The sequence below is a fragment of the Anomaloglossus baeobatrachus genome, chromosome 11 (genome assembly GCF_048569485.1).
Source record: "Anomaloglossus baeobatrachus isolate aAnoBae1 chromosome 11, aAnoBae1.hap1, whole genome shotgun sequence".
Lineage (NCBI taxonomy): Eukaryota > Metazoa > Chordata > Amphibia > Anura > Aromobatidae > Anomaloglossus > Anomaloglossus baeobatrachus.
Window position 1 is genome coordinate 85,836,215 of NC_134363.1, and position 23,521 is coordinate 85,859,735.

The 23,521-nt window shown below is 44.3% G+C and overlaps 1 protein-coding gene across 2 annotated transcripts in view; it reads left to right on the forward strand.

Moving 5' to 3' along the window:
• Window positions 1-23,521, forward strand: part of RASIP1 (Ras interacting protein 1) — a 1,579,933-nt gene that overhangs the window by 767,703 nt on the left and 788,709 nt on the right. For both annotated transcript variants that reach the window (XM_075328610.1, XM_075328611.1), the window contains exon 6: window positions 11,561-11,598. In XM_075328610.1, coding sequence (XP_075184725.1) covers window positions 11,561-11,598 — 38 coding nt within the window. The remainder of the gene's footprint in view (window positions 1-11,560; window positions 11,599-23,521) is intronic.

Sequence of the window (23,521 nt, forward strand, 5' to 3'; positions counted from 1 at the left end):
CCCCCCTTTTGACAAAGAAAAAGATGCTTTGCATGAAGCACTCTCAAAAATACGCGTGCCTTTCCCGTCCCCTGGCTGACCCAGGGGAAGAAAAGTCCTCTGAGAGCCATGACTTGTTCATCTTGGTTCTTTTAGAGACACAGCGAGGGGACTCCAACCACAGTCTCCCTCGTTGCCACTAACTGGGCCACACACACCCCACTTGACTGGCATCGGTTGACCCCCCCTTTTGACAAAGAAAAAGATGCTTTTCATGAAGCACTCTCAAAAATACGCGTGCCTTTCCCGTCCCCTGGCTGACCCAGGGGAAGAAAAGTCCTCTGAGAGCCATGACTTGTTCATCTTGGTTCTTTTAGAGACACAGCGAGGGGACTCCAACCACAGTCTCCCTCGTTGCCACTAACTGGGCCACACACACCCCACTTGACTGGCATCGGTTGAGCCCCCTTTTGAAAAAGAAAAAGATGCTTTGCATGAAGCACTCTCAAAAATACGCGTGCCTTTCCCGTCCCCTGGCTGACCCAGGGGAAGAAAAGTCCTCTGAGAGCCATGACTTGTTCATCTTGGTTCTTTTAGAGACACAGCGAGGGGACTCCAACCACAGTCTCCCTCGTTGCCACTAACTGGGCAACACACACCCCACTTGACTGGCATCGGTTGACCCCCCCTTTTGACAAAGAAAAAGATGCTTTGCATGAAGCACTCTCAAAAATACGCGTGCCTTTCCCGTCCCCTGGCTGACCCAGGGGAAGAAAAGTCCTCTGAGAGCCATGACTTGTTCATCTTGGTTCTTTTAGAGACACAGCGAGGGGACTCCAACCACAGTCTCCCTCGTTGCCACTAACTGGGCCACACACACCCCACTTGACTGGCATCGGTTGACCCCCCCTTTTGACAAAGAAAAAGATGCTTTGCATGAAGCACTCTCAAAAATACGCGTGCCTTTCCCGTCCCCTGGCTGACCCAGGGGAAGAAAAGTCCTCTGAGAGCCATGACTTGTTCATCTTGGTTCTTTTAGAGACACAGCGAGGGGACTCCAACCACAGTCTCCCTCGTTGCCACTAACTGGGCCACACACACCCCACTTGACTGGCATCGGTTGAGCCCCCTTTTGAAAAAGAAAAAGATGCTTTGCATGAAGCACTCTCAAAAATACGCGTGCCTTTCCCGTCCCCTGGCTGACCCAGGGGAAGAAAAGTCCTCTGAGAGCCATGACTTGTTCATCTTGGTTCTTTTAGAGACACAGCGAGGGGACTCCAACCACAGTCTCCCTCGTTGCCACTAACTGGGCCACACACACCCCACTTGACTGGCATCGGTTGAGCCCCCCTTTTGACAAAGAAAAAGATGCTTTGCATGAAGCACTCTCAAAAATACGCGTGCCTTTCCCGTCCCCTGGCTGACCCAGGGGAAGAAAAGTCCTCTGAGAGCCATGACTTGTTCATCTTGGTTCTTTTAGAGACACAGCGAGGGGACTCCAACCACAGTCTCCCTCGTTGCCACTAACTGGGCCACACACACCCCACTTGACTGGCATCGGTTGACCCCCCCTTTTGACAAAGAAAAAGATGCTTTTCATGAAGCACTCTCAAAAATACGCGTGCCTTTCCCGTCCCCTGGCTGACCCAGGGGAAGAAAAGTCCTCTGAGAGCCATGACTTGTTCATCTTGGTTCTTTTAGAGACACAGCGAGGGGACTCCAACCACAGTCTCCCTCGTTGCCACTAACTGGGCCACACACACCCCACTTGACTGGCATCGGTTGACCCCCCCTTTTGACAAAGAAAAAGATGCTTTTCATGAAGCACTCTCAAAAATACGCGTGCCTTTCCCGTCCCCTGGCTGACCCAGGGGAAGAAAAGTCCTCTGAGAGCCATGACTTGTTCATCTTGGTTCTTTTAGAGACACAGCGAGGGGACTCCAACCACAGTCTCCCTCGTTGCCACTAACTGGGCCACACACACCCCACTTGACTGGCATCGGTTGACCCCCCCTTTTGACAAAGAAAAAGATGCTTTGCATGAAGCACTCTCAAAAATACGCGTGCCTTTCCCGTCCCCTGGCTGACCCAGGGGAAGAAAAGTCCTCTGAGAGCCATGACTTGTTCATCTTGGTTCTTTTAGAGACACAGCGAGGGGACTCCAACCACAGTCTCCCTCGTTGCCACTAACTGGGCCACACACACCCCACTTGACTGGCATCGGTTGACCCCCCCTTTTGACAAAGAAAAAGATGCTTTGCATGAAGCACTCTCAAAAATACGCGTGCCTTTCCCGTCCCCTGGCTGACCCAGGGGAAGAAAAGTCCTCTGAGAGCCATGACTTGTTCATCTTGGTTCTTTTAGAGACACAGCGAGGGGACTCCAACCACAGTCTCCCTCGTTGCCACTAACTGGGCCACACACACCCCACTTGACTGGCATCGGTTGAGCCCCCTTTTGAAAAAGAAAAAGATGCTTTGCATGAAGCACTCTCAAAAATACGCGTGCCTTTCCCGTCCCCTGGCTGACCCAGGGGAAGAAAAGTCCTCTGAGAGCCATGACTTGTTCATCTTGGTTCTTTTAGAGACACAGCGAGGGGACTCCAACCACAGTCTCCCTCGTTGCCACTAACTGGGCCACACACACCCCACTTGACTGGCATCGGTTGACCCCCCCTTTTGACAAAGAAAAAGATGCTTTGCATGAAGCACTCTCAAAAATACGCGTGCCTTTCCCGTCCCCTGGCTGACCCAGGGGAAGAAAAGTCCTCTGAGAGCCATGACTTGTTCATCTTGGTTCTTTTAGAGACACAGCGAGGGGACTCCAACCACAGTCTCCCTCGTTGCCACTAACTGGGCCACACACACCCCACTTGACTGGCATCGGTTGACCCCCCCTTTTTACAAAGAAAAAGATGCTTTGCATGAAGCACTCTCAAAAATACGCGTGCCTTTCCCGTCCCCTGGCTGACCCAGGGGAAGAAAAGTCCTCTGAGAGCCATGACTTGTTCATCTTGGTTCTTTTAGAGACACAGCGAGGGGACTCCAACCACAGTCTCCCTCGTTGCCACTAACTGGGCCACACACACCCCACTTGACTGGCATCGGTTGACCCCCCCTTTTGACAAAGAAAAAGATGCTTTGCATGAAGCACTCTCAAAAATACGCGTGCCTTTCCCGTCCCCTGGCTGACCCAGGGGAAGAAAAGTCCTCTGAGAGCCATGACTTGTTCATCTTGGTTCTTTTAGAGACACAGCGAGGGGACTCCAACCACAGTCTCCCTCGTTGCCACTAACTGGGCCACACACACCCCACTTGACTGGCATCGGTTGAGCCCCCTTTTGAAAAAGAAAAAGATGCTTTGCATGAAGCACTCTCAAAAATACGCGTGCCTTTCCCGTCCCCTGGCTGACCCAGGGGAAGAAAAGTCCTCTGAGAGCCATGACTTGTTCATCTTGGTTCTTTTAGAGACACAGCGAGGGGACTCCAACCACAGTCTCCCTCGTTGCCACTAACTGGGCCACACACACCCCACTTGACTGGCATCGGTTGAGCCCCCCTTTTGACAAAGAAAAAGATGCTTTGCATGAAGCACTCTCAAAAATACGCGTGCCTTTCGCCTCCCCTGGCTGACCCAGGGGAAGAAAAGTCCTCTGAGAGCCAGGTCCACATTGTCAGTGGACAGACACGTGTGCTTATCTGCCAGCAGACCCCCAGCAGCACTGAAGACAGGTTCCGAGAGAACGCTGGCTGCAGGACACGACAAGATCCTCAAGGCGTACGTGGCGAGCTCAGGCAATTTATCCAGATTGGAAGCCTAAAATGAGCAGGGCTCAAGTTGCACAATAATGGAATCGATGTTTCTTTGCATATACTCATATATCTGTGTGTCTCCCTCTTTTTCCTTGTCCAGCTGTTTTGTTTTCACATGAGTATATGTCCTTGTCACTTTCCCATGTGTTTGTGTTATGTTGTGAGTTGTTTGTCACCTTTTGGACACCTTTCAGGGTGTTTTCTAGGTGTTTTACTGTGTTTGTGATTGCCTGCCATTGTTTCCTATGGGCTCGAGTTCGGTTCGTCGAACGTTCGACGAGCCGAACTCGAGCCAGACCCCCCGTTCGGCGAACCGCCTCGAGCCGAACCGGGACCGGTTCGCTCATCTCTAGTAACGAGTGGCATAATCCAAGATGACAAGGATGTGCTGGTGTCCTCGTGCAGACTTGGGGAGGGGTCCAACTAAATCCATCCCAATTCTCTCAAATGGGATCTCGATGATAGGCAGATGTACTAAGGGGCTACAGAAACGGGGCCTAGGCGCAGAGATTTGGCAGTCGGGACAAAACTCGCAATAGGTGCGAATATCGTGATGCATGCCTGGCCAAACAAAACAGTGGAATATCCTTTCGGTAGTTTTCTGGACCCCCAGGTGTCCCCCCATCATGTGTCCGTGTGCCAGGTCCAGCACTCTCCGCCTGTAGGCTCTCGGCACAACCAATCGTTGTACTGTGTCATCCCCCTTCTTCTCTATCTGATAGAGAAAGTCATTCTCCAGTGCCATGTAGGGGTAAGACAGCCTAGTACCTGCATCCACCTGCACCCCGTTTATCATTTTAACATTTTTTATAGCCTGAGAAAGGGTAGGATCTCTCATTTGCTCACTTTGGAAGTCATCTTTCTGGACTTCCAAATTCAGCCAAGAGGAAGGGGGACAGCCACCCGTGTCCGCCTCTGCCCCGGGTTCATCGGAATCACCCGCCAGAACTGACAAGGGGAACTGGGGGTTGTTTTCAGTGGATTCCTCCTCTGAACCCTCTTGTGGGGCATCCTCTAGTGGCTCCGGGCCCACACAAGGTGTGGGAGAAGGATCATCCGTGCGGCTACCCTGGGGTACTAATTGGTTCTCCCACAACTGCCAGAAGTGGGGAAAATCCCTGCCCAAAATGATATCATGCAATAGTGCTGGTACTAGTCCCACCTTATGATGCACAGACCCATAGGGCGTAGTAATGCAGGAGACCGTTGTGAGGTACGAGCAGGTGTCTCCATGCACACATGTCACAGAAAATTTATCTGACGGTCCCATCGGGACTGCTACCAGACTGGCCTTTACCAGAGTCACCACACTTCCCGAGTCTAATAGTGCAACAACAGTATTGCCATCAATGGACACTTCACACAGGTGTTTTTTCATATCGCCTTGACATGCAGCAACACACACTACCCGTGCAACCATAGCCCTGCATTTTTTAAAGTACGTGACATCGCACTGCATTGGTTCTGCAGTTACTGGACAGTTTACAGCAATGTGGCCCACCTCCTGGCAGCGGAAACACCTCACGGGCCCCTTGCTAAGACCATAGTTTGGCACCTTAGCCCTCACAGGTCCAGCAGTCCTGTTTTCCTCCTCCACTGCCTTAGGATATTTTCCTCCTCCCCATGACCCTGGAACAGTCTTACCAGATCCTCGTCGAGAAGGGGAAGAGCGAGGATGTGTAGCATCGTCTATAAGTCCTTCTGCCAAGCTAGATCCACTAGCTGATCCGCTGTCGTGGGGTTTCCATGGCTTACCCACTTCTTCAGAGATGGCGGTAGAGCTCTTAGGTATTTATCAAGAACGATTCTTTGTACCATCTCTGGCGCCGTCAAAACCTCGGGCTGTAGCCATTTCTTGGTCAAGTGAATGAGGTCAAACATCTGTGACCGCGGTGGTTTATCGGGCTGATAAGTCCATTGATGAACTCTCTGTGCTCGCACGGCCATCGTCACTCCCAGCCGGGCAAGGATCTCGGCTTTTAGTTTATCAAAGTCATGCGCTGCTTCAGGCTCAAGATCAAAGTAGGCTTTTTGGGCCTCACCTGCCAGAAACGGTGCAAGCAAGTCAGCCCATCGCTCCTTTGGCCACTTTTCCCGCTCCGCCGTCCGTTCAAACGTGGTCAGGTAAGCTTCCACGTCGTCCTCTGTGGTTAATTTCTGCCAGCACCGACTCACATGAATCACCCTCTGGTCAGCCTCCGCATTACTCTCCGGTACGGTCGCCAGACGCTGCGCCACCTGCTGCAAAAGTTGGCGGTCTTTAACCATCGATTCCACCAGTTCCTTCAACTGTGCCGAAATCAAGCGATTAGCCTCCTGCTGCACAGCTGCGGATTGTACCAGCGCTTTCACCACATCATCCATTATGATGCGCTGTAACGTGCTGCCCGCATTCTCCACCACAATGTGATAACATGCTCCGGGATCGCCTTTGCTGGGTTCAAAGGGCACGTATTCACCTCAGGCAGACAGCCGAATTCAAGGTGTAACTGACGCTTGGTCAGGTTTATTGCAGTGAAGCATAAACAAAAAGAAAAAAAACACCAACAAAATAAATCCTTGCCTGTCCGGCACTAACTATACACGGTGTTCTCCTAACTACCAACTGGAGGGCTTCTCCCTTCCAGCTAAACCTTACAAACATCAGGCACTGCTCCTCACAAGTGTCTCCTACACAGACAGGCTTAGGCTAGTTTCACACTACGTCTTTTTAACATCCGTTGAAAACGTTTTTTTAGCGGAAGTACGGATCCTGCTTTTACAGCAAATAACGTATGCAAACGCATATGTTATTTTGCAGGATCCTGCACTGGATGTTTAGGGGCGGGCATTGGAGTCATGTGATCGGGAGTGAGGGGAGCTAGACTGGGAGCCGGCTTCTGACAGCTGCAGACGCTGGTAACCAAGGTAAACATCGGCCTTGGATACCCGATATTTATCTTGGTTACGAGTGTCTGCAGCTGCTAGGAGCCGGGCTGCCTGTACACGTTACCAATGTAAACATCGGGTAACTAAGAGAAGTGGTTACCCGATATTTACCTTGGTTACGAGTGTCCGCAGCTCTCAGGCGGGGGAGAGAGGGAGGAGAGGAAGGGGGAAAGACAGATAGAGAGAGAGAGGGTGAGGGAGGGAGGAGGAGAGACAGACAGATCACGTGAGACTGGTTCTGGGCATGCTCAGTACTTTCTGGGCATGCTCAGTACAAAAGCAGGATCCTGTCTATCAGCACGCCAGCGTTCACCTGCGTTCACGTGCTGTTTAGTCAGGATCCAGCAATTTGCAGTATTTGGACGGAGCTCAAAAACGCTACAAGTAGCGTTTTTGAAACATGTTAAAAAACTGCAAGTCGCTGGATCCTCACTATAACGCAGGCAAACGCAGGTGAACGGATGTTAACGCGAGTCCATTGCAAATGCATTGAAATGAAAACGCATTTGCACTGGATCCGCTTGTCCGCTAAAAAAACGTTTTCAACGGATGTTAAAAAGACGTAGTGTGAAACCAGCCTTAGGCTGGTTTCACACTACGTCTTTTTAACATCCGTCCTTAACGTTATTTTAGCGGACAAGCGGATCCAGTGCAAATGCGTTTTCATTTCAATGCATTTGCAATGGACTCGCGTTAACATCCGTTCACCTGCGTTTGCCTGCGTTATAGTGAGGATCCAGTGACTTGCAGTTTTTTAACATGTTTCAAAAACGCTACTTGTAGCGTTTTTGAGCTCCGTCCAAATACTGCAAATTGCTGGATCCTGACTATAACGCACGCAAACGCAGGTGAACGCTGGCATGCTGATAGACAGGATCCTGCTTTTGTACTGAGCATGCCCAGAAAGTACTGAGCATGCCCAGAACCAGTCTCGCGTGATCTGTCTATCTCTCTACTCCCTCCCTCACCCTCTCTCTCTATCTCTGTCTTTCCCCCTTCCTCTCTCTCCCACCTGAGAGCTGCAGACACTCGTAACCAAGGTAAATATCGCGTAACCACTTCTCTTAGTTACCCGATGTTTACGTTGGTTACGCGTGCAGGCAGCCCTGCTCCTAGCAGCTGCAGACACTCGTAACCAAGGTAAATATCGGGTATCCAAGGCCGATGTTTACCTTGGTTACCAGCGTCTGCAGCTGTCAGAAGCCTCCTCCCAGTCTAGCTCCCCTCACTCCCGATCACATGACTCCAATGCCCGCCCCTAAACATCCAGTGCAGGATCCTGCAAAATAACATATGCGTTTGCATACGTTATTTGCTGTAAAAGCAGGATCCGTACTTCCGCTAAAAAAACGTTTTCAGCGGATGTTAAAAAGACGTAGTGTGAAACTAGCCTTACTGTGTTCCCAGATGGAGACCCTCCCCCAACTTCCCAGATTCCTTTTACCTCCGTCCTTCACCTCCCATTAATCCATTAGTAGCCAGGTGATCCTGGCCAGGCTAAGTCACATAGGACCGATACCGGGGTGAGATATACCTGCCCTTATCCACTAATCCCACATGAGTCTCACAATATGTAATCTATATCTGAAAGACCGCCAATTTATTCCGTATCTTAATGATTTCAACTTACACAAAGATCTTAATGGGTTTATAAACTCAAAATATACACAAAACTGACAAAACTGACAATAAGGAGTTTGCTTCAAATATTTTTGTGTGCACTATAAATCAGTTCACCCTCTTTAATTTATTTCATAATGCGGTGTATAGTTGAGAAAGAATTCACATATATGTATACCCAATGTTGTAGATATGTACAACATATGTGTCCTCCCATATATTAATGACCGATTTCATAAACAAAGTGAGGGATAGAGCATACCATAAACAAAAAATCGTGTGATCCATTCATTAGAGCACAATATTGAAATGGCCCTATTTCCACACTATACAGGGCTAAATACAAACAATCCAACTATTTACATAGTCAGGGATATTCAAGGACCTGCTTATAATGAAGCTGTAAAGTACCCTCTGCTTCCCTTCTTTATCTATTATGAAGGGTTACATCAGACTGTATGGACCTAGGAGAACAAGAGTCGGTATACGGTATAGCTCAATGCTGATTACGGCGGCATTATCTCAGTGTCTGTATACCTGCGCACTAAGAAGCCCTCATACCTCTAGTGTGTGTCTCAATCGGGAGACAGTGTAGCCCAATATACTTTACTGGCACCGGCTTGCCGCAGCGCTCCTTGGCGCCAGTATTAAAATCAGCATGTCCGGTCATCCATGCACACAGCCATGGATCATGCCACTAGAAACTCCTATACCTCCTGATGAACCTTGGATCACAAAAGGGGAAACGCGTTGATGTAAGGTTCTACAAAGGTAAGTAATTGATGAACTTTTATTTTCTTCCCAGAGTATTTATTAATTTGGGTCATCTATACCCCCGAAGTCTGGTTAATGGGGTGGGTTCTTGTTCTCCTAGGTCCATAGAGTCTGATGTAACCCTCCGTAATAGATAAAGCAGGGGAGCAGAGGATACTTTTCAGCTTCATTATAAGCAGGTCCTTGAATATCCCTGACTATGTAAATAGCTGGATTGTTTGTATTTAGCACTGTATAGTGTGGAAATAGGGTCATTTCAATATTGTGCTCTAATGAATGGATTTTTTGTTTATGGTTTGCTCTATCCCTCACTTTGTTTATGAAGTCGGTCATTAAACTATGGGAGGACACATATGTTGTACGTATCTATAACATTGGCTATACATATATGTGAATTCTCTCTCAACTATATATCGCATTATGAAATAAATTTAAAGAGGGTGAACTGATTTATAGTGCACACAAATATTTGAAGCAAACTCCTTATTGTTAGTTTTGTGTATATTTTGAGGTTATTAACCCATTAAGATCTTTGTATAAGTTGTCATCATTAAGATATTTTTTAGAAATCCTGTAAATTGTATCATATTATTAGCAAGACTGTAACCAATCACAGACACTGTTACAGAGTGTGGGTGGGGGAAGTACTGCATATTGATGAACTTTAATGATCGAACAGGAAGTAGTGTGATAGCCTATGGGAAACTCAGCAAGTATAATGTTCCTGCTTTAGGCCCCTTTCACACGTCAGTGATTCTGGGACGTTTGTGCTTTTTTTTAAACGTACCAGAATCACTGACATACGCAGACCCATTCTAATGAATGGGTCTGCTCACACGTCAGTGATTTTTCACTGCACGTGTCTCCGTGCAGCGTACCCGCGTGTGCGTGATTGCTGCACGGAGACATGTCCATTTTTTTCTGGCATCACTGATGTTCCACGGACCACGCAGTGGTGTGGTCTGTGAAACACGTGCCAGAAAAAAACGTGCTTTTAAAATAAACATTTTAACTCACCCGGCGTCCAGCGATGTCCTCTGCAGCCCGTTCTCCCTGCTGCTTCTAAGCCGGCTGATTCCGACCCGGAAGCAGCTGCTGCGGGGGTCACCGCCGGCCGGATGCTGCGTCGCGGGAGCGATCAACACCATGGACAGCGGGAGCGGGCACAGGTGAGTGAATCTCTAAGTGCAATCAAGGGCCACGGAGAACGGAGCCCGGATTGCACTTAGACAGCCCACGTGTGCCGAGATTCATGGCACACGCAGGGACATGTGCGTGTTTTACACGCCAGTGAAAAATGTCTGTGTTTTTCACTGACGTGTGAAACGGGCCTAAATCCCAGTAATTCTCTTGACAACATTATTGCTAGAAACCAACTGTGAGTCAGAAACGCATCCGGGCATCTTCACCATTATGTTCCCATTCAGCACTTTTCCATCCATTGCAGAATTTTTACAGCCCTGCCAGAACTACTTCCAGGGTCTCCCAGAAAATTCTTTGAGTTTCCCATTGACTTGCATTAGGTTTGTTATTCGGTACAAGTATACGAATAATAGAAATTATTTGGCACGAAAAATCCCAACCCGAATATTTGACTATTTGCCCATCTCTAGTTCTATCATTTGCACTGACTTTGTATATTCTGACTATTATGGAGCTGTTGCCATAGTGAAACGCTGCCACAGCAGGCACTCACTGTCTACAGAGCCCTCCATAGGATGTATTGTCGACCTGGAGGGAGGTGTCATTTTCCAGGCCTATCATATCTTTGGTTAATACCCCTATTCTATGTATCTCCCTAAGAGCTATAATTATATAGTTAATTGCATAACCGGGGATTGATACTTATAATATTTGCATGATATTTGGGTTATTGGACCATGATCTACGACACATGACTATTAAGCACTCCAGCACACTGTACCTGGTGGTGATCTTAGGCCAGGAATAGGGACAGGGACAAAAAGGGTTAGCCGCTGAGGAATGGGGGGCGCCCAAAAACTTAAGGTGTATCTGACCTCCGTTGCTAGGAAGGGATAAATATTAGGGAATATCAGGTCCCCTTATCCCACTATCGCTATTTTCTATTAACAACTTACTTGTAACGGGTGGTGCACGCCCTTTGTCCACTACTTTATCTCAGGGCCTCACATATCATTACACTTCACGACCTGGTGAGTGACCGTAACAAATGGACATTACTCCAGTGTACAATAAATGTTATGTTTTAGAGTTTTTTTCTGGTTTATATTTGTATATTCTGCCCATGTTTGAGCGAGCTTCTTCTTGTTATTTTACTTTTCCCCTGCACCCCGAAAATCTACTTATTAGGTATTTGTGTGAATGTGTCTATCTAAAATAAGGAATTTAGAGTTGGCACTAAATAAACAAACTCAGTAATATATAACACTGTGTTCTAATAATTTTGTTTTTGTGTACGTGTACAGGAGAAGATTAAAGAGATTGGAGACAAACAGCCTGAAAAGTAAGTTTTGATCAATTACTGTGACAATTTCCTGTCATCAGACCAACTATAACTGATTGGGAAGAGGAGATGATTCGGATCCTTTTTTCTTGCATTCAATATTTCTATAAAAATGTTCTCTATTTTGAAATGTTCAGATTCTTGTCACATACATATTTTGCACTTACATTGGAAAAGTTTTGTGGTATTCTGAAGGGATCAATAAGGCCCCCATAACGCATTGGTCCTTTCTCTATATTTTTCACGTTGATTGGGACACACAATGGGATATTAGCTGCAGAGTGGAATGAAAGTTTTAGTGTTTTTTAAAGTTCGCCTCTTTGTTGTGGACATTTTAGGAAACTATTTGGCACTAAATGAGTAAACCAACAAGCTGGTCAAAAGATTATACGGATGGGTATCTTTCCTAACGTAGTCACAAAACCTATAGAAGGAAGAACTCCATATAGCAAAAATAAAAAATCTATTTCTTTATTTCATTATTAATCCTAAAAACATTAAATAAAAATAGAAGAGAATACAGAAAAAAGCCCTATATGATAATAAATATCACAATATATAATTAGATATCATCTTTACATACACTTCATTCAATAAAGTCTTAATGGCTGATGATGATGATGATGAAATAAAGAAATTTATTTTTTCTTTTTGCTACTAGAAGTTCTTTCTTCTATAGGTTTTGTGTTGGCACTTAATGAGTTAACTTAAATTCAGACCAAGTGGGTGTTTTATTTGGGGACCTGTACTTGTCCTTCCTGTACAAGTTTCCATTTGATAACACCCACATGAACTTAACAACATTTACTCATTAGGTGCCAATACTTTGATAGCTAATATCTCCGCAAAGGAGAGTTTAAATGAAAAAAATAACACAAAACAAACAAAAAACGTAATATGACACTGCAGCCACCATTACATTGTGTGTCTAGTTCAACATGTAAAATTTGGTGAAAGGTCCTGTTTAGCATATGTTTTAATGGTTTACATAGGCATGTATTTTTAGTTCAATGTATAGGAAAGCAAAGTCTACAATCGAAAAACATATCCTGAGCATAATAGGTTTTTCTAATGGTTGCTAAGTGGCAACTTACAGTTTGCCATTGTGTGCCTCCATATGGGCAAATATCAAAGCTTTCTGTTGTAGGTATACATCTGAAAATATTCGCACATATGGAAAAAATGTGAAGCATCAATTGACTAGGAATGACTGAGATAGCCTTAGGCCTCATGTAATATGATCAAGTACAGAAATAGTGTGAAGACTTGACTATCTTGGGTGGCACGGTGGCTCAGTGGTTAGCACTGCAGTCTTGCAGCGCTGGGATCCTGGGTTTTAGTCCCACCAAGGACACCATCTGCAAGGAGTTTGTATGTTCTCCCCGTGTTTGCGTGGGTTTCCTCCGGGTTCTCCGGTTTCCTCCCATACTCCAAAGACATACTGATAGGGACTCTAGATTGTGAGCCCCAATGGGGACAGTGATACCAATTTATGTGAAGCGCTGTGGAATTAATAGCACTATATAGATGAATAAAATTATTATTATTAAAAATTATATTATCTTTGTTGTCAAACCAAAACTGGTCAGTTTTACGGTATGTGCCCACGATCAGGACTCAGGGGCTGCAGGTCTCTTCCACAGGAAAATGCAGAAGACTGCAGCTGTCAGTGCCCACGATTAGGGTTCCGTCCGATGCGGTCTCCTGCTTATGTTCTCCTTACTGAGGACGCATGCGATTCCACAGCAAACAATTGACATGCTGCGGTCTGGAAAGACGCACTGCAGGTCAGTATTTGCCTCGGAAAAAAGAAGCATAGTGGGTACACGACTTCAAGAAATCCCGCCCACTATGTTTGTACTTTACACCGCAGTGGTTTGGACACAGCTGAGGTAGGCTGCGTCCAAACCGCTGCTAATACTAATCGTGGGTACGCACCCATAAAGCTTTCCTGAAGGAAGTATTTTTTACTCCACCCAGTTCAGATGTTACAATAGACAATCTCTTCCATAATCCTATCCAGGACATATTTTAACTATTTTAACATAAAAAAAATTAAAGATTTTTATTTTTGGTACAAGTATTTTACCTCTAACGTTTGTCTTGAGCCTCTTGTGGCTAGCAGGTGTAATCACGTTTTGTTTTGTTTTTTTATTATTTAAAGAACTCTATCTTTACTCTCTTACTTAAAAGGACAGCCCCATGGACAGCCCCTTCTTTACTGAAACAGTGCCCCATGTAAAATAAAACAAAAAAAACTATGCACAAACTTACCTTTGTCGCCTTTCCAACAACGTTGGTGGCTGCAGTGCTCATTTGACATAGCAATGTCACATATGCGCCCACAGCAGCAGCACTGACATCACTGGAACAGTGCCAGTCCAGGATGTGAGTAGAAAGCTATTTTTATTTTACAAGGTACATTGTACAAGCGGTTGTGCAAATAGCAAACAATCACTTTAATTTCTGTTTTCAAAAACATAATGCCCGAATTAATTTTCTCCAGAATGTAAAATATTTAGTGTAAATTGCCAATATTAGTTTACTTTTTGAATGTACTCGTCATATGTGTTGAAGAATGGCTTTGTAGAGCTGCACAGATTCATATTGACATGTTGACACAGAGGTTGTAACTGTGTCTGAAGAGCATTAGACAAGGGCTCCTACAATGGCCCTCATTCTAGGGACCCTAGCTATTCCTAATCCCAGAGTTACCTCTGATAGTGAGGATATCTGGACCTACTTCCTTGCCCTGCTACTGACCAGCCCTGATCTTATACCACCCAACTCCTGGGGCGTGCCGGGGCAGGAGTAATAAATCTAACAGATATAGACAAACATGGAATGCGAAGACACTTGGCAAATGAGATTTAATGTTGATAAATGTAAAGTAATGCACCTAGGACGGAATAATCCTAATGTTGCATAAACCTTAAATGATAGTAAACTCAGGACTACAGTACAGGAGAAAGACTTTGATATTCTGATTACAAGTAAGCTGAGCAACAGCACTCAATGTCAAGCAGCAGCTGGAGAGCAAACCATATTTTAGGGTGTATAAAAAGATCCCGTAATCCCAATGTATTGTTACCTCTATAAATCACTTGTAAGGCCACATCTAGAATATGAGATTCAGTTTTCGGTTCCACATTTTAAAAAGGATATTAAGAAGATAGTCAGTTCAAAGGCGGGCAGCTAGATTACTGCAAGAAATGGAAGGACTCCGATATGATGAGAGGTTGAAAAAGTTGGATTTGTTTAGCTTAGAAAAAAGACGTCTCAGAGGAGATCTCATTTATATGTATAAATACATGTGTGGTCAATATAAAGGACTGGCTCATGACTTATGACTTATTCCTTCCAAAGACAATACTAAGGACCAGGGTCACTCACTGTGAGAGGAAGAAAGGTGATTCTGGCAGCTAAATAGGAAAGGGTTCTTTACATTTAGAGTAATCATATTGTGGAATGTCCTACCGTATGAGGTAGTAATGGAAGACACTATATTAACTTTTAAAAAGAGCTGGATGATTTCCTCAGTACACACAACATTGTTGGTTATAAATGATTTAGTGACAAAATGTATAATTGATGGAGAAAGGATTAACTAGAAGGACCTAGGTCTTTTTTTCAACCTATGTATTTTGTAATTACAGGTGCATCTCAATAAATTAGAATATCATCAAAAAGTTCATTTATTTCAGTAATTCATTAAAAAAATGGAAATGCATATATTATATAGAGTCATTACACGCAGAGTGATCTATTTCAAGGTTTATTTCTGTTAATTTTGCTGATTGTGGCTTCAGCCAATGAAAACCCAAAAGTCATTTATCTGAGAAAATTAGAATAATTACCACAAAACGCCTGCAAAGGCTTCCTAAGCATTTAAAATAGTCCCTTAGTCTGGTTCAGTAGGCTACACAATCATGGGGAAGACTGCTGACTTGACAGATGTCCAGAAGGCAGTCATTGACACACTCCACAAGGAGGGTAAGCCACAAAAGGTCATTGCTAGAGATAAGCAAGTACCGTAATATTCGTAATCACTACACTCGTAAAGAGAACTGTGCAATACTCACGTATTCATTCTGAAGTGTGAGTACAATGCAAGTCAATGGGAAATGCGAGTAATTTTCTGCTGGACCTAACAAAGAAGTCTGGGGGCCTGAGGAAAAGGCTGAAATGGATCGGTATGTGATGAAACTGAATGGGGAGAGCCTGGAGAATATGCCTGCATGCAATTCTGACTCACATATGGTTTCTGGGAATAAGGATGTTACAGTAGTACGCCACTTTTACAGATCCACAAAAACACCTACCAAACCTAACCTAAATTACATTTTACATGCCAAAAAGGTTAAACTGTTTTTCCTGCATAATCACTTGTATATAAGGCTAAATAAACCAGAGGAAAAATAATATATCCCTTTTAGCATTTGTTCACACGTAGTGTTTTGGCTTTTTTTTTTTACTTTTACAATTGGGAGGGCCCTGACTTATACATTTTGTAGATCCCTCTATCATACATAATTTCTAGGTGGCTATTCCCCAGCACTTTACAAGGCCAGCTAGAACGTGCCCATTGTTATGTTGATCTTAGACCTAAGGGGCCTCAAGTGGTCCTGTAACATATGTTTTGGAGGGAATGTTGTTACTTATATATTTGGACAATCCCTCCCTCATTGAGATTCAGATAGTGGAATACATTATACATACATTTACATTAAATGGAAGTAAACTCGGGACTACAGAACAGGAGAAGGACTTGGGTATTCTCATTACAAATAAGCTGAGCAACATCACTCAATGTCAAGCAGCAGCTACTAAAGTAAGCAAAATTTTAGGGTGTATAAAAAGAGAGATTAGATCCCGTGATCCCAACGTATTGTTACCCCTCTATAAATCACTTGTAAGGCCACATCTGGAATATGGGATCCAGTTTTGGGCTCCACATTTTAAAAAGGACATTCAGACGTTTGAGTCAGTTCAAAGGCGGGCAACTAGACTACTACAAGGAATGGAAGGCCTCCCATATGATGACAGGTTGAAAAAGTTAGATATGTTTAGCTTAGAAAAAAAGACGTGTCAGAGGAGATCTCATTTATATGTATAAATACATGTGTGGTCAATATAAAGGACTGGCACATGACTTATTTCTTCCAAAGACAATACTAAGGACCAGGGGGCACTCACTGCGAGTGGAAGAAAAGTGATTCCGACAGCTAAATAGGAAAGGGCTCTTTACAGTTAGAGCAGTCAGACTGTAGAATGCCCTGCCACAAGAGGTAGTAATGGCAGATACTATAACAACTTTTAAAAAATGGCTGCCTGATTTCCTCAGTACACAAAACATCGTTGGTTATAAATGACTTAGTGACCAAATGTAGAACTGGTGGAGGAAGGTTGAACTAGATGGACCTAGGTCTTTTTTTAACTTAAGTAACTATGTTACATATTTACCCTCCTGATCCTCCTCCATCTCCATGTCATTCTGAGGCCCTAGGTTAAAGTTTTCAGAGGGTCTAAAGGGGTCAGTGCCCTGAGGTGACACAGTAAGATACATTTGACAGGACACTCATCTATACATTTGGGAGGGGAATCCTTCCATGAGACTCAGATAAGGGAATACATATTCCATAGCAGTTTACAATTCAACCATTGTTGCATTGGGCTTTAACCTCCTCATCCTCCTCCATGTCATTCTGCAGCCCTCAATTCAGGTTTTCAGAGGGCCATTAGTTGTTCAACAACAATATTGTAAGTATGTATCCTCTATCTCAGTCACAATGTAGGACAACCCAGGGATGTTTTTTAGCCCGTTATAGTGACTGACAGTAGATTTCTATCGACTATGTATCCCCTATCACAGTCACAATCTTGGACAACCCGTGACAAGGGTCTCCAATGACAAGTAGTAGTTAGGCTGGAGTAGGAGTACTGTCCATATTTGCCCACCACTGAACAATGTGCCTAGTGTTTTCAAAAATTAGCCCTACGGTCTGAGTCATGGTTGACGTACGGATCACAAGTCTCCAAAGACAAATAGTAGTTAGACTGGAGTAGGAGTACTGTCCTGGTTGATTCACAACTGCACAATGTGCCTCGTGTTTAGAAAAATTAGCCCTATGGCCTGATTCATGGTTGACGCATGGAGTTACCATCACAAGGCCCTCCAATGTTAAATAATAGTTAGGCTGAGGCTTAAGTAGGAGTATTATCCTGGTTTGTCCACTACTGGACAATGTGCCTAGTGTTTACAACAATTAGCCCTATGGCCTGAGTCGTGGTTGATACAGGAAGGAAATGGCTTTATATGGGAAGGAGTGGATGTTAACAGCAGTAGTTAAAAATCAATATTTTGGGTGAATTTAGTTTGGCTTGCTCTCATCCGGAGGGATTACAAACTGTGGAGAAATCCAGTCCTTGTTGAATTTAATCAGAGTAAGTCTGTCTGCAATTTCTGTGGAGAGGCGTGTGTCCCTATCAGTAATGATTGCCCCAGCAGAACTGAAATCACACTCTGACATCACACACATAATAGCCAGGCAGGCCAGCACCTCCAAGACATATAAGGAGAGGTCAGGCCAAGTGTTCAGCTTAGATACCCAATAACTTAAGGGAAATGAAGCATCAAAAAGGTCTGGGGCCCACTAAGGGAAATAGTTCTGGGGGCCCACCCTACAGCTACATGCAAATATCTATTAGCTGCTATGCCCATTATAGATTAGCACTGCCTGTAAAGCACAGGCGGCTCCTGCAAATCTCCTGTGCACACACACAATAACTAAATAAAGCCAGGGAAGGAGTCTTGCAAGGATAATTTGCATATTCCCAGTGCCTTCTGGGATAAGTGAAGAGTCACCGCGAGCTCAAGGAGAACCGGGTTTTGGCCGTTACAGCCGGAAGGAAGACTTCTGAAAACCGCGCGCCGCGAATTTTAGCCTGTCTTTTTCATTGTGAGCAAGAGTGAGCAAAGTGTGAGCAAAAGTAAGTGTGAGTAGAATTGTTTGTATTTAGTTGTTTAATTACTTAACATTTGTTTAGTGCTATCCCCATTAGAAAATGTGCTCCACTATTGCTAATACGATCCAGTGTACATCTTATCTCATGTATGCAGTCCTTGAAAATCCGTTCGAGGGTGCATACTGTTGTTCGAGATGTGCGCAAGTTGCACATTTGGAAGCCCAGATACTGGATCTAAATGAGCAGCTGGCAACTCTGAGATGCGTTAGCAATATGGAAAGGAGTTTGCTGCTCACTGAGCAGCAGCTTGCTGGGTCAGATGTGGGGGAGGATCGTAGTAGGGAGCGGCAGGACGGTGAGGTAGGTAGCTGGGTGACAGTTAGAAAGGGGGGTAAAGGGAAAAGTGCTAGGAAGGCTAGTCCTCAACTGACACACCCCAATAGGTTTGCAAACTTGGCAGATGAGGGGGATGTCATTACAGGGGTAGCATTGCTGCAGCAAGGCATGACCTCTGAATGCCAGAGGAGTGTCTGCTCCAGTAAGGGGGGGAATAGGAGTGCAGGGCAGGCAAGACAGATACTGGTAGTGGGGGACTCAATTATTAGGGGGACAGATAGGGCAATCTGTCACAAAGACAGGGATCGCCGAACAGTGTGTTGTCTTCCTGGCGCTCGAGTTCGGCACATCGCTGATCGGGTTGACAGATTACTGGGAGGGGCTGGGGAGGACCCAGCGGTCATTGTACACATTGGCACAAATGACAAAGTTAGAGGTAGGTGGAAGGTCCTTAAAGATGATTTCAGGGAATTAGGTTGTAAGCTTAAAGCATGGACCTCCAAGGTGGTATTTTCGGAAATACTACCTGTGCCACGAGCCACACTAGAGAGGCAAAGGGAGATCAGGGAGGTTAACAGGTGGCTCAGGAATTGGTGTAGGAAAGAGGGTTTTGGGTTCCTGGAGAATTGGGCCGACTTTTCAGTTGGCTACAGATTCTATGCTAGGGATGGGCTGCATCTTAATGGGAGGGTGCAGCTCTGCTGGGGCAGAAAATGGCTAGAAGGTTGGAGGAGTGTTTAAACTAGGAATGGGGGGCGAGGGTATTCACTTTATAGAAGGGGAATGTAGTGCAGATAGTGACCAGGGCACAAGTAATGAAATTGGGGGTGGTACGGGGGGAAGGGTTAGGACAGTTAATACAGTAAGCAGGAATACAGGTACAGAGTCATACGTAACGTGCATGTACACTAATGCCCGAAGCCTCACAAATAAGGTGGAGGAATTAGAATTAATATTGTTGGAAGAAAATTATGATATAGTGGGGATATCAGAGACATGGCTGGATGAGAGCTATGACTGGGCTGTTAATTTACAGGGTTATAGCCTATTCAGGAATGACCGTACAAATAAGCGAGGGGGAGGTGTGTGTCTATATGTAAAATCATCCTTAAAACCCATCCTGTGTGACAAAATATGTGAGGGTACTGAGAATGTAGAGTCCCTATGGGTGGAGATAAGGGGGGGGAGAATGAATAATAAAATACTGATAGGGGTGTGTTATAAGATGCCGAATATTATGGAAGAGGTTGAGAATCTCCTCATAAAGCAAATTGATAAAGCAGCGAGTCTCGGAGAGGTAATTATTATGGGGGACTTTAACTATCCTGATATAAATTGGGGAACAGAAACTTGCAGTTCCAGCAAAGGAAATAGATTTTTGATAACAATGAAAGATAATTACCTTTCACAAATGGTACAGGACCCCACAAGAGGGGGAGCACTACTAGACCTTGTACTAACCAATAGGCCAGACCGCATATCACATATACAAGTTGGGGGTTACTTGGGGAATAGTGATCACAAAATAATAAGTTTTCATGTATTCTTTAGTAAGATGTATAGTAGAGGGGCTACAAGGACACTAAATTTCAGGAAAGCAAATTTTAAACGGTTGAGAGATGATCTTAGTGCAATAAACTGGGATGATGTACTAAGTAATAAAAGTACACAAAGCAAATGGGAGACTTTTATCAGCATCCTGAATAGGGCTTGTGCAGAAAATATACCCTATGGTAACAAACATGCTAGAAATAGGAAGAAACCCCTATGGCTAAATAGAGCTGTAAGAGAAGCAATAAAAGAAAAACAGAAAGCCTTAAAAGAATTAAAGAGGGTAGGTAGTTATGAGGCATTATATAATTATAGAAAATTAAATAAAATATGTAAAAAGCAAATTAAGTTAGCTAAGTTTGAGACAGAGAGACTCATTGCAAGAGAAAGTAAAAATAATCCTAAAATATTCTTTAACTACATAAACAGTAAAAAACTGAAAAGCGATAGTGTTGGCCCCCTTAAAAATAGTCTTGGTGAAATGGTGGAAGGGGATGAGGGTAAAGCCAACCTGCTGAATGAATTGTTTTCTACGGTTTTTATACAAGAAAATGCCATGGCAGATGACATGACCAGTGATGCCATAAATTCACCCTTGAATATTGCCTGCTTAACCCAGCAGGAAGTACGCCGCCGCCTCGAAATCACTAAGGTTGACAAATCTCCGGGCCCGGATGGCATACACCCCAGAGTACTACAGGAATTGAGTTCTGTGATAGATAGACCATTATTTTTAATCTTCACAGATTCCTTAATAACAGGGTCAGTACCGCAGGACTAGCGCATAGCAAATGTGATGCCAATATTCAAAAAGGGGACAAAAACAGAGCCGGGAAATTACAGGCCGGTAAGTTTAACCTCTACGGGTGGTAAAATCCTTGAGGGGTTCTTGAGAGATGCTATACTGGAGTATCTCAAGAAAAATAACCTTATGACAGAGTATCAACATGGGTTTATGAGGGATCGATCCTGTCAAACTAATTTGATCAGCTTCTATGAAGAGGTAAGTTCAAGCCTGGACCAGGGAAATGCAGTGGATGTTGTGTATATGGACGTTTCAAAAGCTTTTGATACGGTGCCACACAAAAGGTTGGTACATAAAATGAGAATAATAGGGATAGGGGAAAATATGTGTAACTGGGTTAAAAACTGGCTCAGTGATAGGAAACAAAGGGTGGTTATTAATGGTACGTACTCGGACTGGGTCTCAGTTCATAGTGGGGTACCACAGGGGTCAGTATTGGGCCCGCTTCTTTTCAACATATTTATTAATGACCTTGTTGGGGGCATGCGGAGTAGAATTTCAATATTTGCAGATGATACTGAACTCTGCAGGGTAATCAATACAGAGGAGGATAAGTTTATATTACAGGGAGATTTATGTAAATTGGAGAATTGGGCTGAGAAGTGGCAATTAAAGTTTAATGTAGATAAATGTAAGGTCATGCACTTGGGTAGAGGAAATAAAATGTATGATTATGTACTTAATTGTAGAACACTGGGTAAAACAGGCACAGAAAAAGACTTGGGTGTATGGGTGGATGGTAAACTTCACTTTAGTGGACAGTGTCAGGCAACTGCTGCCAGGGCTAATAAAATAATGGGATGTATTAAAAGAGGTATAAGTGTTCATGAAAAAAATATAGTTCTACCTCTGTACAAGTCACCAGTGCGACCGCACTTAGAATACTGTGTACAATTCTGGTCACCGATATATAAGAAGGACATAGCTGAACTGGAAAGGGTGCAGAGAAGAGTGACCAAGATTATTAGAGGAATGGGTGGGCTGCAATACCAAGACAGGTTATTAAACTTGGGGTTATTTAGTCTGGAAAAACGAAGGCTTAAGGGGGATCTAATCACAATGTACAAATATATGAGGGGACAGTACAGAGACCTTTCCAAAGATCTTTTTACACCTAGGCCTGCGACTGGAACACGGGGCATCCGCTACATCTTGAGGAAAGAAGGTTTAATCATAATCACAGACGAGGATTCTTTACTGTACGAGCAGTGAGATTATGGAACTCTCTGCCGCATGGTGTTGTAATGAGTGATTCACTACTAACATTTAAGCAGAGCCTGGACGCCTTTCTTGAAAAATTTAATATTACCAGTTATGTATATTAGATTTTATGACAGGGTGTTGATCCAGGGAACTAGTCTGATTGCCGGATGTGGAGTCAGGAAGGAAATTTTTTCCCCATTGGAACTTGTTTGTCACATTGGGGTTTTTTTTTTTTTTTTGGTTTTTTTTTGCCTTCCTCTGGATCATAGTATCATAGTTTTTAAGGTTGAAGGGAGACTCTAAGTCCATCTAGTTCAACCCGTAGCCTAACATGTTGATGTTAGGCTACGGGTTGAACTAGATGGACTTAGAGTCTCCCTTCAACCTTAAAAACTATGATACTATGATACTATGAACTCTATACAATTACAGTAGTTTGCAGTAATGGGATCTTTGGTGACAAGTTATCACTGATCCACAGGTGAAGTAGGTGATAACTTATTGATCAGTGGAACCAGACCAGTGGAAAACACACCGATCGGAAGAATGAGGAACTTTTATCCCTGACAGGGCACTTATATGCCCATTACACAATGCAGCGGCAGGAGGTGGGATGTGTGACCGCAGCTCCATTCATCCTCTGTGGAGCAGTCAGATAAAAACAAGCACAGCTCTTGCAACCAATGAGGAATGAATGGATCAGGGGTCGAGTCGGACACGAGCTCCAGTGTAATGGGGATAAAAGATGGAGATTTTGCCGATCAGTTTGGGTCCCAGCAATCACACCCCACTGATGAATAACTTATCACTTATCCTTAGACCACGTTCACACTCTCAGTATTTGGTCAGTATCTTACATCAGTATTTGTAGCCAAAATCAGGAGTGGGTGAAAAATGCAGAAGCGGTGCCAGTCTTTCCATTATACTTTTCCTCTCATTTTACTGATTTTACAATTCCTGGTTTTGGCTTCAAATACTGAGGTAAAAAACTCACCCAATACTGTGTGCATGTGGCCTTAGTAAAGGAGATAACTTATTTTCACTGGAGAACCTCTGTAAGTG